At 46.7% G+C, this 14,289-nt stretch overlaps 1 protein-coding gene across 1 annotated transcript; it reads left to right on the forward strand.

The window, feature by feature from the left end:
* Positions 1-5,366: 5,366 nt before the first annotated feature.
* On the forward strand, positions 5,367-6,719 carry LOC137754403 (somatotropin). Its single transcript, XM_068530047.1, has 4 exons — positions 5,367-5,531; positions 5,735-5,851; positions 6,082-6,243; positions 6,519-6,719. The coding sequence occupies exons 1-4, from the start codon at positions 5,385-5,387 to the stop codon at positions 6,717-6,719; spliced, it is 627 nt and encodes a 208-aa protein (XP_068386148.1). The 5' UTR covers positions 5,367-5,384.
* Positions 6,720-14,289: the final 7,570 nt, after the last annotated feature.

Raw genomic sequence — 14,289 nt, forward strand, 5'->3', positions numbered from 1 at the left:
GCGTGCTCTGCTCTCTGTAGGCAACCTCAGCAGCTGGATTCAGAGCCCACATCTGTGAAATTTCTGGATTTGTCTCTGCTCTCCAGGCTGCACCTAGTTATGGCACCCTCGGGAACTGCTATTGACTCAGGTACAAACAAAAACCAAAACCAACAAATCTGCCACTTGGGGACACCTCAGTGGCCATCTCCCACCCCAAAGCCTTTACTTGGAAACTTAGGTGACTCCACAGAAAACAAAAATTAACAAAACTGAAACCCTGAATTCAGAGTGTAGTTTGTTTAAACACATTTAGACAGATCCTAATGCACAGATCAAATTAAAAAAAAAAAAAAGACATCGTTCTCTCGGCCCTAAGACCACTTTCTCACATGGCAGGAGTGGGCGGGCCAGATGCCTCGTGAGGTCCTGTTTGGGGCTCAGGTTCTGCAAGTTGTGGGTCTGCGTGAACATCTGTGTGTGCTCACCCTCAGCATATGCATGCTGCCCTGTCTCCTTTTTACATTTAAATGTGTTCAGGTATGTATTGCTGTGCATGGCAAGATCCCATATTATCATTTTTTCTGTACTTGTTATGTTAAATTCATTCTACTATGAGGAGAACATCAAGACACGTCATGGCCTGCCTTGCCATTTCTGGCCGGGGTCGGGGGGGATATTTGAGTTCTTTCCCTGGCACTGTCTTTTCATACATTCAATCCACTCAGCAGATGCTTGGTGAGTTGCTAGGCCTGGGATGGTGCCAGCTGCCAGGTCCCCTCACTCTCCAGAGCTATGCTCTCACCTCTATATCTTAGCTATTTCTTTCATGGTAGTTTTCACAATGTGAAATTTCTGTATAAATTTCATCATTCTGTATTTATTTGTTTGCTATTGTCTCTCCCGTAGACTGTAAACTCCAGCAGAGAAAAGATTGTGTCCTTTATTTGTGTAGGTATAATGAACTGGTACAATACCCGGCACATGGAAGGTACAACTGCTTATTGAATCAGTTAATGCAGGAAAAAGAGAATGAGTGAATGAACGAAGAGACGAAAGGTGTGAACCCAGCCTCAAAGAGCTTACATTCCCTTAAGGGGAACAAGATGTTTACAAACAACCACAGAATAAGGTAGAAGGAGGCAGAGGTTATTTCCAGCTGACAGCACCAATCAGGAAAGCACCTCAGACTTCCCACAGCTGCTGGACACACCCCGGTATTATTATATTTCCTTTTCCAATGGGCTTGTCTCCCTGGGGAATAAGCCCCCAAGTGGAAATTACTTAGTAGGTCCTGTGATGTAGATTGTTTTGCACTCCTGGATTGTTCAGAGATCCTCACCTACTGTAAACAACATCCCCATCAACCCACAGGAGTGCCTGCCCTCATCCTCCCCCCCACCCCAGAGCCCTCCAAGGCCCTTCCTCCATGCTTGAGCCCTCTGGCAAACTCAAGGGTCCGATGAGATAAAGGAAGTGAAAACGTGATGTACACTGAAATGTGCAACACAAATGTGAAGGATGATGCGGCTTGGTTCATTAAATCGGGCTCCATCGAGTTGTTTTTTTACTGCCTCTTTTCTTGGTGCCTGTGTACCTCACTCTGGGCTGAAGCTCCTTGCATTCAATTCCCCCCAAGCTTCATTGAACATCTTCTGAGTGGGGACTTGATCCCGCCCTGCTAGCTTTGCACTAAGGATAGTGCTTTCATGCCCAGCGGCGCCACTGTCTTTCCTAGATGAGGCTTCTAAAGAGCTCGTTGTGCTGGGAAGACTGGGGCCTTGGGCTGCCATCTTTTAGGAGCTGAGAGACTCCTGGCAAACTACTTATCTCTTTGAGCCTGAGTGTCCTTGTATGAATGCACCTCACCCTCTCCGCATCACTCAATACAGTGCCTGGCACATGGAAGGCGCTCAGAAATGTTGGTCTCCTTTTCCACCTCTCCCTGGAGAAGCCCTTGGGAATCCCCACATAATATTCTCTAAAAACATTGACCCAATGAGCTGTGATCAACGCGGTCATCAGACTCATGCTTGAATCAAAGACAAAGTGGAGCATATCCTGGGGGCAATCCCAACCTCTGGCCTCAAGGAAAGCAGGACAGAGCTAGAGGTGGGAAGCATGGACCTCAAGTGACCAGGGGAGAATGGAAAGAGCTGCCCCCAGTCCCTCTGCGGCTCTCCCTAAGACCAGGGCAAGCATGACTCTAAACAATGAGATGGCCCCAAGCCACGTGGACTTGAACCTCAGAAGTGCTCCTGAAGCCTGAAAGAGGCCGCTTTCAGATCAAGAGTAGATCTTTGAATTTCCACAATAGGTGCAGAGAACCCCAGAGATGGTCAAATCTGAAAATACGAAGGGCTTCCAAATACACTGAAATTCATGGATTCCAAGATGATGGGGGATTCATCCCGAACCCTTTGAGGATGACCCCGGAGATGCTGATCACAGCCTCTCCTCACTGGCCACCGTGCAGAGGCCATTGTGCGGCAGCCTCTGAATCTGGAGAAGCCAGGGGTCTGGCCCCAGGTCGTGCCCCCAAGAAGGGGTGAGTGCCTCTCTAGCAAGAGCACAAAATTCCCAGGTCTAATTCAAAGTTTATCTTCTACTAGCAATGAATTATGTATGTGTCTCCATCACTAAAGACCCTGAAAAAGACCTTTTCTAGACTAGAGAGAAGGGTCACCAGTATCCACCGCCCATCCTCCAGTTCTTCCCTCTTTGGGTCTGATGGCTGCCACCGTGGTCACCTTTTATAAAGGTGTATCCCGGGGGTCCCCAGAATCCTGTGGGCCAACCGGAAGTGGGTTGGTGAGAGGAGACGCTCCCCTGCTCTGGCTGGTCCCACCTGTTCTTGGCAGTAACCTGCCTGGCAGGGAGCCTCAGCCACACCTCACCTGTGCCCACCTTGTGTGGCTCTCAAGTGGTCCCCAAGTCGGGCTCCTGTACCCTCAGTCCTAGGGGAGGCCTGAGCTTCTCCTGTGGTCCACAGTTCACATACTAGTCCCCCCAGCATTAGCTAGAAGTCTGTCACGAGAGGTTCCACTTCAGTGTCCCTTCCCCCAGGTGACCTAGAAGGAAGAAGTGGCGGAGGACACAGGAGGCTGTGTGGGGCTTAGAGACCCTCCTCCACTTTCTGCCTGGCTCCTCCCCTTTGGTGGCTCTGGAAGGAGAGGAAAGGGGTGTCCTCACCTTTCCTGTGGCCCCACCTTCCTCAGAGCCTGTTTCTTTAATGACACTCCCCTCTGGTCCTCCTATGGTCATGCCTGGGGACAATTCCCGCAGGTCCCAGTGCCCTCCGTAGCAGATGAAGAATCAGGGGCACGGTCGGGCGATGGTTCAGGAGTGATGGGAGAAAAGAGAGCTCTGCCTTCTGGTCTTAAAAGGGGGAGATGGCAAGGCACAAGCACTCAGGTTCTGGACCATGGGGGTGTGACTTTTCAGCATTGGTTGGCAACACTATGACCAACCACCGCTAGAAAGGTTTTCTCGTTTGTTCGTTTGTTTCCCCACAGGGTCAAGTGCTAAATGTTCTTAGGCTCAAGGGATGGAAGGTTGAAACGGAGGGCAATATGTTCTTTCCTGCTCTTATCCTTGGGGACGATTTAACGCTGGTGACCTCCAGATGCTGAAATAGCCCCAACCCTGGGCACCAGGAGGTGGCAAGACTGCGGCCCTAGCCTTCCTGACCCTGGCCTTGCCCTGCTATGTGGTCTCCGCCATGCACCCCATGTCTCTGGGCCAGTCTCACCTGGAAAATGATGGACAACGAGCTGACTCTTAAGGGAGGACAAAATGAGGCAAAGGGACTCTTGTGATTAGGGGCAGGATCCTTGTGATTAGGGGCAGGATCCTTGTGATCAGAGGGATTTAAAAGTTAAAAAAAGCAGAGTGGCGCCCACCCAGTCTGCTTTGAAGAAAGGGCTTGGGATGCTGCAACGTGGGAAGAGCAAGGATTTGGAGATCTGCTGCCTTGGCTGAGGGCGCTCATGTAAGTAAGCCTCTCTGAGCCTTGATCTCCTCCTCTGTAAAATGGGGTGATAATACTTCCTTCACAAGATGGTCCTGAGGGTCTAATGTGAGATTGCATGGGCATGCTCTTCACAACCTGATAAGCTCTATACAAATATTAAAAGGAGGAGAAGAAAGACAGGGAGGAGACTGCAATGACTGGAGAGGGCATCTTTCAGTGTGCTGTGCCCAGAGCTCCAGTGCTGGGGGTGGGACTCAAGTCCTCAAGGGCTCTTCCAAATTTGAGATTCACTGACGGTGACAGGGCTATGGGAGGAAGCAGTTGTAAGCAGTGTCTGTTCCCAGGATCTCTGTGGCACATCCAAGGAGCAGGGACAATGCCTCAAGTTTTGGTCCTTTGCCCTACCCACCTGGGGGAGCCCCTATGCTCCGGCCAAGGGGAGGGCAACGTGTGGGGCTGGAGCCCTCTAGCGGTCAGTGTTAGCCCTGCATCCAGCTGCCTCAGGCTGGATCAGGTGGCAGGAGGATGGTGATGGGGCAAAGGTGGAATCTGTGCCCAGAAACCCCAGAATCTATTGCTGTCCTTGGCCCCCCTTCCCCCAAACACACATTCTCTCTGGTGGATGGAGGGGAGCTGTGCAGGGAGGAGGAAAGAGGTAGAGAGTGAGGAAGCATCCACATAGTTCTCAGGGTACATCCATCCTGACATAGCCCCCCTTTAGGGGACCAGCTTGGGCCCGCCTCACCCTGGGGGCCAACCCCGCAATGACACCCTGCCACATTGTGCCTGGACTCGGGCTACTCCCTTCTGCTACCTCCCCCTTAAAAAGAGGACGGATTGGGTGGTCTCTCAAGCTGAGACTCTGCGCGTACAGCCCTCAGGACAGGTGACAGTGGAGAGGGGAAGATGACAAGCCTGGGGGACATGACCCCAGAGGAGAAGCGGGAACAGGATGAGTGGGAGGGGGTTCTAAATTATCCATTAGCACAGGCCCGCCGGTGGCCCATGCATAAATGTATAGAGAAAACGGGTGGGGGCAGAGGGAGAGCGAGAAGAGGCCAGGGTATAAAAAGGGCCCACAAGGGACCAATTCCAGGACCCCAGGACCCAGCTCCCCAGACAGCTCAGGGTCCTGTGGACAGCTCACCAGCTGTGATGGCTGCAGGTAAGCACCCCTAAAATCCCCTCGGGCTTGGTGTGTACTGAAGGGTGATGGGAGGGCCCTGCAGATATATGGGGGCACTAACCTCGGGCGTTGGGGCTTCTGGATGTGAGCACGGATATCTACCCCCAGACACGTGATCAGGTTTTAAATGTTCTCATTCCCCGAGGCGGAGGGGCGGTAGAGGGCTGGCAGGAGAACCAGGCCTCTTGCTCTCTGGACCCCTCCCTCTCCGGCCCTCCTTGTCTCTCTCTAGGCCCTCGGACCTCCATGCTCCTGGCTTTCGCCCTGCTCTGCCTGCCCTGGACTCAGGAGGTGGGCGCCTTCCCAGCCATGCCCCTGTCCAGCCTGTTTGCCAACGCTGTGCTCCGGGCCCAGCACCTGCACCAACTGGCGGCTGACACCTACAAAGAGTTTGTAAGCTCCTCAGGGATGTGTACTAGTGGCGGGTGGCAGGAAGGGGTGAATCCGTGCCCTCTCCACGTAGTGGGAGGAAACTAAGGCGTTCAGAGGTATTTTATCCAAGTGAAGATGCTGTCATAAACTGAGGGGGGTTCCTAATAAAGCAGTGAGGAGAACCACGCACCAGCCTAGACCCGGGCGCGTGTTCCTTCTCCCAGGAGCGCGCCTACATCCCAGAGGGACAGAGATACTCCATCCAGAACGCCCAGGCTGCCTTCTGCTTCTCGGAGACCATCCCGGCCCCCACAGGCAAGGACGAGGCCCAGCAGAGATCGGTGAGTGGCCACCGCGGACCGAGGGGCAGGGACCTCCCTCATCCTCAGAAGGCTGCCCCATCTCTCCGCAGCGGGCCTTGGGCTGTCTTCTCCCCGAGGAGGCGCAGGGTGGTGGCTGGTGGCGGAAGGTGACGGATGGCGGAGGGAGGCCCGCGGGCAAAGGCCGGCCTTACGCGGCTGCCCCCCGCCCCCGCCCTCGCGGCGCCCACCACCCACCCATTTGCCCGCAGGACGTGGAGCTGCTCCGCTTCTCTCTGCTGCTCATCCAGTCGTGGCTCGGGCCCGTGCAGTTCCTCAGCAGGGTCTTCACCAACAGCCTGGTGTTTGGCACCTCGGACCGCGTCTACGAGAAGCTGAAGGACCTGGAGGAGGGCATCCAGGCCCTGATGCGGGTGGGGATGGCGTAGTGGGGCTCCCAGCCTGGGCCCGCGGCCGCCCTCTCCTGGCTTAGCCGAGGGATGGGGGGCTTACGTGGGCTGGGGAAGAGAGGTGCCTGCTCTCTCCGTGGCGGTCCAGCCTTGACCCAGGAGAAATCTTTTCCCCGTTTCCCCTTGTGAGTCCTCCCTCCACACCCTTCTCCAAGCCTGGAGGGGAGGGTGGCAAATGGAGGGGACGGGAGGCAGCCGCTCCCAAGGGCTCCCTGTCTGTCTCTCCCTCCCTTTTGCAGGAGCTGGAAGATGGCAGCCCCCGGGCTGGGCAGATCCTCAAGCAGACCTACGACAAATTTGACACAAACATGCGCAGTGATGACGCGCTGCTCAAGAACTACGGGCTGCTCTCCTGCTTCAAGAAGGACCTGCACAAGGCTGAGACGTACCTGCGGGTCATGAAGTGTCGCCGCTTCGTGGAGAGCAGCTGTGCCTTCTAGTTGCCAGGCATCTCTGTTACCCCTCTCCAGTGCCTCCCCGGACCCTGCAAAGTGCCACTCCAGTGCCCACCGTCCTTTCCCAATAAAACGAGGTTGCATCACATTGTCTGAGTAGGTGTCATTCTATTATGGGGTGCAGGGGGGCAGTACAGCAAGGGGAGGGTTGGGAAGACAACCTGCAGGGGTCCTCTGGGCTCTATGGGAACCCAGATGCTGAACGATAATTGACCCGGTTCTTCCTGGGCTAGAAAGAAGCAGACACATCCCATTCTCTCTGTGACACACCCAGTCCATTCCCCAGGTCCGTAGTCCCAGTTTGCTGGGCACTCATAGGTCAGGACCACTCCCCTCACCCCACCCCCAAAGTACTTGGAGGCATTTCTCTCTCCCCTACCAGAACCACAAGACCAAACCTAGCCCCCAAGGGTGGGAAGAAATGAAAGCAAGACGGGCTATTAAGTACGGAAGTACAGAAAATGCCTCCAACATGTGAGGAAATCATAGAACTACCTTTGTGCAGAAATTTTAAGGTGAATACACGTTCAGCCCAACTACCCTTGGGAAATGGGAACAATGCAAAAATGGCTTTGGGACAAACAGAACCAGAACGTTTGGGATCTGAACTGGGGCAAGGGATGTGGAAGAGAGATTCTAAATTGAGGGTTGCAAATTCAGTGCCAACAGGTGCCAGGTAGGTACATACATAAGTAATAAGGGCTGCATGTAAAGGGAGAAATAGCAACTAGCTCTCAGCCTGCTTGTGAGGGATACAGCACAGAGGGGTGAGGACCAGAGCAACCCAAAGAACTCAGGCCCCAGCTAAGGATGGGGCCCATCGGCCTTGTCAGGACTGCAGGAGCAGGGCTGCCAGACCTTCTGATTCTTCGAGACAGACAGGACATCCAGACTTTCATGTAAAATCTAATGTTTAAACATTGGCAACTAATTCTTATTGAAAACACTTTAAGGGCAAAAGTTAACCCAAACACATGTGGTCTTCAAGCTGTCAGTGGACAATTTGTTCTTAGAGGAGTGGATTGGGATAAGTTGGTATAAGGGAAAGAATCAGAAAGACTTGGACTTGAACTTATGTTCGGGAAGAAATTACTTAACCTCCCTGAGACCCAATTTCCTCACCGATAAAATGGAGATAATAGTGTATTGCCTTACAAGGCTTATGTGAGGATTAAATGAAATGAGGTTTCTGAAGTGATTGACACAGTACAGCACTCAAGAAGTTGCAGCTGGTTTTGCATTGAATTGTGGGGTGCTCTGTGTTTTCCAAGGGAATGTTTAAGTACTTGTTATTGAATCACATTCTGTTTTCCTAATGGCACCTCAGATGTTTCTTTCTTTTTTATTTCCAAATGAACTTAAAAGGGCAGCTTTAGAGTTAAGTTTTTAGTCACCCAAGCACCTTGGCTAAGTAACTAGTGATCTGTAAATTAATACTTAGATGCTCAAAGTAACTATCATCCAAACATGATTTTTACAAAGTCAATAATTCTTTCACAATGCAAATAATCAATAAATCTTCCAGAAAAGCTCAAAGTTTTACATACCATAATGAATTTTCTTCAAAATGGGACTCACGTGTATTCATTTTGGATATTTAACATCAAGTAACTAATGTAAATGTAAACTTGGGGAGTAGTTGAAAGTTGGAATAATCAGAACCCTGGAGCTCCATTTCTTAACTCAGAAACCATTCCTCTGCCTTAGGTCATTTTTGTCTGACTTTTAAATCATGGAGTTTTGGAGTTAGAAGGGCCTCACAGGTCATCCTAATTCCTTCTAATTTAGGATTCTTACCCTATAGCCTCCCTCACAGATGGTACTCACTTGTGTAGCACTGGTGTCAAGGGAATTACTATTTTCCAAGGTAATTTATTCTATTAAACCCCTCTGGTTTCAGCAAAGTATTTCTTACATTCAGCTGAAATCAGTGCCCCTGTAATATCCCTCATTTGACCTTAGAGTTATTTGCATATCTCATGGTCTTTTAGAAGTTGATGTATTAAGCACAAATATTATTATCTATTGGCTTGAATAAGTGTTTTAAAAGGAAAGTGAGGGGACTCCCCTGGCGGTCCAGCGGCTAAGACTCCATGCTTCCACTGCAGGGGGCAAGGGTTCAATCCCTGTTCGGGGAGCTAAGATTCCGCATGCGTGTGGTGTGGCAAAAAAAAAAGGAAAGTGAGCCATCTTAAGAAGTATGTGTTGAATGAATGTGGCAGGAGAGGGGTGCCTGCAGAGAGGGGTGTTGTAGCCACTAGTAAGAGGGTTCTAAAGTGGGGCTGTCATGACAGCAGCTGACTGCAGAGGGAGCCACACTCCAGAGAGCTTCCACTCAGCTCCTTCTGGGCGGGCGTAGCTGAATCAACTCAACCACTGCTGGTTGAGAATTACGAAGACGCTAGTGGATTTTGCAAAATTTTCGAATTTAAAAAGACCTTAAAGACCATCTACCTTAAACTCTTTGATTTGTCTACTGTTAGTCTCCCTTTCAGCTCTCCAGTTAGGCGTTGGATGGCAAACTCGGCTGTAAATTAGAAATGCCGGGGGTGTTTTCTGTAGCCTTCACTCCCTGAGATTCTGACTTTAATGGATCTGGGATGGGATCTGGACAAGAGAATTTTAAAAACTCCCCAGGTGAGAAGGCTGAGAATCACTGAGTTGGGACCACAAAGATGAAATGCACGTGTCCACAGGTATCGTATTGGTAAAAGGGGGCAAAAGGAGATGAGAGACCTGGACCAGTTTCTACACTTTCTGTTTCCAGTTCTAACCAGTCAGTTTAAAAAATTCTAATAAGTCAGTAGCAAAAGGACAAATACTGGATGATTCCTCCCATGTGAAGTACTTTGAGTAGTCAAATTCATAGAGACAGAAAGTAGAATGCTGGTTACCAGGGGCTGGGGGGAAAGGGAATGGGGAGTTGTTTAACGGGTAGACTTTTAGTTTTGCAAAATGAAAATGAGTTTCTGTTGTGAATTACACAATTGTGTAATTCACAACAATGTGAATGTAGTTATTATTGAACTGTGCACTTAAAGTGGTAAATTTTATGTCATGAATATTTTACTGCAATTTAAATTTTTTAATTGAGGTATAATTGGCATAAAACATTAGTTTCAGGTATACAACATAATGATTTGATATTTGTATATATTGCAAAATGAGCACCACAATAAGTCTAGTTAATATCCGTCAGCATACATAGTTACAAAAAATTTTTTCTTGTAATGAGAACTTTTTTTTTCAACATTTTTTAAAATGTATTTATTTTTTAATTTATTTATTTTTGGCAGCGTTGGGTCTTCGTTGCTGCGCGCAGGCTTTCTCTAGTTGTGGTGAGCGGGGGCTACTCTTCGTTGCGGAGCGCGGGATTCTCATCGCGGTGGCTTCTCTTTTTGCGGAGCACCGGCTCTAGGCATGCGGATTTCAGTAGTTGCAGCACGCGGGCTCAGTAATTGTGGCTCGTGGGCTCCAGAGCACAGGCTCAGTAGTTGTGGCGCACGGACTTAGTGGGATGTGGGATCTTCCCAGACCAGGGCTCGAACCTGTGTCCCCTGCATTGGCAGGCGGATTCTTAACCACTGCACCACCAGGGAAGCCCAGAACTTTTAAGATCGATTCTCTTAGCAACTTTCAAATATGCAGTACAGTGTTAACTATAGTCACCATGTTGTACATTACATCTGAATGCATGATTTTAAATGTTTAAAAATTATTTTCTAGTGAAAAAGTCTTCCCCAAGGTTAAGATTAGTGAGATTTGCAGAAGAAAGTGTTCAATAGGCAGAGCTCCAGTAATCCTAGACCCCTTGGAATAACGTTTTTCTGATGCCATGTAATCTTTTAAATTTAACCTGAAATGATCATTCTGAATTTCTCCCATCATTATTGCTGAAACACATATGGTGAGTTTTGTCCTTTTACACACATTTGAGAGGACTTACACTTTGCCCTTGCTTCACAAGTCCTCAGAATTACAGGACCTGGGCTTCTGGGATAAGCAAAAATGATACTGCTTTGTGACTTCTTTAAATCCGGCCCCGGCAAAGCTGAGAAACACTTTGAGTGATACCAGTATTAGGGTGACCAGTTCGTGCCAGTTTGCATGAGACTTTCTCAATTTTAGTGCCAAAAGTCCCATGTTTTAGGAACCTCTCCGCTCAATGCAAACTGGGACAATTGGCCCTCCTACTAGTAGTCCCAAATCTTAGGGAACAACAACAACAAAAAAAAAAAAACAGGAAAGTAGAGGAAGGAAAAAGAAATGGAATAGAAAAAGAGGAAGTGAGAACACAATGGAAAAAGAGAAAGGAAGTATCAGTGGTGTATATGACTTTTGATGGCCCTCAGTCGTTGCCATGGATTTCTGACTTTTTTTTTTTTTGAATTTTATTTTATTTATTTTTTTATACAGCAGGTTCTTATTAGTCATCAATTTTTTACACATCAATGTATACATGTCAATCCCAATCGCCCAATTCAGCACACCACCATCCCCCCCACCGCGGCTTTCCCCCCTTGGTGTCCATACATTTGTTCTCTACATCTGTGTCTCAACTTCTGCCCTGCAAACCGGTTCATCTGTACCATTTTTCTAGGTTCCACATACATGCGTTAATATACGATATTCGTTTTTCTCTTTCTGATTTACTTCACTCTGTATGACAGTCTCTAGATCCATCCACGTCTCAACAAATGACTCAATTTCGTTCCTTTTTATGGCTGAGTAATATTCCATTGTACATATGTACCACATCTTCTTTATCTATTCATCTGTTGATGGGCATTTAGGTTGCTTCCATGACCTGGCTATTGTAAATAGTGCTGCAATGAACATTGGGGTGCATGTGTCTTTTTGAATTATGGTTTTCTCTGGGTATATGCCCAGTAGTGGGATTGCTGGATCATATGATAATTCTATTTTTAGTTTTTTAAGGAACCTCCATACTGTTCTCCATAGTGGCTGTATCAATTTACATTCCCACCAACAGTGCAAGAGGGTTCCCTTTTCTCCACACCCTCTCCAGCATTTGTTGTTTGTAGATTTTCTGATGATGCCCATTCTAACTGGTGTGAGGTGATACCTCATTGTAGTTGTGATTTGCATTTCTCTAATAATTAGTGATGTTGAGCAGCTTTTCATGTGCTTCTTGGCCATCTGTATGTCTTCTTTGGAGAAATGTCTGTTTAGGTCTTCTGCCCATTTTTGGATTGGGTTGTTTGTTTCTTTAATATTGAGCTGCATGAGCTGTTTATATATTTTGGAGATTAATCCTTTGTCTGCTGACTCATTTGCAAATATTTTCTCCCATTCTGAGGGTTGTCTTTTCGTCTTGTTTATGGTTTCCTTTGTTGTGCAAAAGCTTTGAAGTCTCATTAGGTCCCATTTGTTTATTTTTGTTTTTATTTCCATTCCTCTAGGAGGTGGATCAAAAAAGATCTTGCTGTGATTTATGTCAAAGAGTGTTCTTCCTATGTTTTCCTCTAAGAGTTTTATAGTGTCTGGTCTTACATTTAGGTCTCGAATCCATTTTGAGTTTATTTTTGTGTATGGTGTTAGGGAGTGTTCTAATTTCATTCTTTCACATGTAGCTGTCCAGTTTCCCCAGCACCACTTATTGAAGAGACTGTCTTTTCTCCATTGTATATCCTTGCCTCCTTTGTCATAGATTAGTTGACCATAGGTGCGTGGGTTTATCTCTGGGCTTTCTATCTTGTCCCATTGATCTATGTTTCTGTTTTTGTGCCAGTACCATATTGTCTTGATTACTGTAGCTTTGTAGTATAGTCTGAAGTCAGGGAGTCTGATTCCTCCAGCTCTGTTTTTTTTTCCCTCAAGACTGCTTTGGCTATTCGGGGACTTTTGTGTCTCCATACAAATTTTAAGATTTTTTGTTCTAGTTCCGTAAAAAATGCCATTGGTAATTTGATAGGGATTGCATTGAATCTGTAGATTGCTTTGGGTAGTATAGTCATTTTCACAATGTTGATTCTTTCAGTCCAAGAACATGGTATATCTCTCCATCTGGTGGTATCATCTTTAAATTATTTCATCAGTGTCTTATAGTTTTCTGCCTACAGGCCTTTTGTCTCCCTAGGTAGGTTTATTCCTAGGTATTTTATTCTTTTTGTTGCAATGGTCAATGGGAGTGTTTCCTTAATTTCTCTTTCAGATTTTTCATCATTAGTGTATAGGAATGCAAGAGATTTCTGTGCATTAATTTTGTATCCTGCAACTTTACCAAATTCATTGACTAGCTCTAGTAGTTTTCTGGTGGCATCTTTAAGATTCTCTATGTATAGTATCATGTCATCTGCAAACAGTGACAGTTTTACTTCTTCTTTCCCAATTTGTATTCCTTTTATTTCTTTTTCTTCTCTGATTGCCGTGGCTAGGACTTCCAAAACTGTGTTGAGTAACAGTGGCGAGAGTGGACATCCTTGTCTTGTTCCTGATCTTAGAGGAAATGCTTTCAGTTTTTCACCATTGAGAATGATGTTTGCTGTGGGTTTGTCGTATATGGCCTCTATTATGTTGAGGTAGGTTCCCTCTGTGCCCACTTTCTGGAGAGTTTTTATCATAAATGGGTGTTGAATTTTGTCAAAAGCTTTTTCTGCATCTATTGAGATGATCATATGGTTTTTATTCTTCAATTTGTTAATATGGTGTATCACATTGATTGATTTGCGTATATTGAAGAATCCTTGCATCCCTGGGATAAATCCCACTTGATCATGGTGTATGATCCTTATAATGTGTTGTTGGATTCTGTTTGCTAGTATTTTGTTGAGGATTTTTGCATCTATATTCATCAGTGATATTGGTCTGTAATTTTCTTTTTTTGTAGTATCTTTGTCTGGTTTTGGTATCAGGGTGATGGTGGCCTCATAGAATGAGTTTGGGAGTGTTCCTTCCTCTGCAATTTTTGGGAAGAGTTTGAGAAGGATGGGTGTTAGCTCTTCTCTAAATGTTTGATAGAATTCACCTGTGGAGCCATCTGGTCCTGGACTTTTGTTTGTTGGAAGATTTTTAATCACAGTTTCAATTTCATTACTTGTGATTGGTCTGTTCATATTTTCTATTTCTTCCTGGTTCAGTCTTGGAAGGTTATACCTTTCTAAGAAAGGTCCATTTCTTCCAGGTTGTCCATTTTGTTGGCATAGAGTTGCTTGTAGTAGTCTGTTAGGATGCTTTGTATTTCTGCGGTGTCTGTTGTAACTTCTCCTTTTTCATTTCTAATTTTATTGATCTGAGTCCTCTCCCTCTTTTTCTTGATGAGTCTGGCTAATGGTTTATCAATTTTGTTTATCTTCTCAAAGAACCAGCTTTTAGTTGTATTGATCTTTGCTATTGTTTTCTTTGTTTCTATTTCATTTATTTCTGCTCTGATCTTTATGATTTCTTTCCTTCTGCTAACTTTGGGTTTTGTTTGTTCTTCTTTCTCTAGTTCCTTTAGGTGTAAGGTTAGATTGTTTATTTGAGATTTTTATTGTTTCTTGAGGTAGGCTTGTATAGCTATAAACTTCCCTCTTAGAACTGCTTTTGCTGCATG

This window comes from Eschrichtius robustus, chromosome 20 (assembly GCF_028021215.1).
Source record: "Eschrichtius robustus isolate mEscRob2 chromosome 20, mEscRob2.pri, whole genome shotgun sequence".
Classification (NCBI taxonomy): domain Eukaryota; kingdom Metazoa; phylum Chordata; class Mammalia; order Artiodactyla; family Eschrichtiidae; genus Eschrichtius; species Eschrichtius robustus.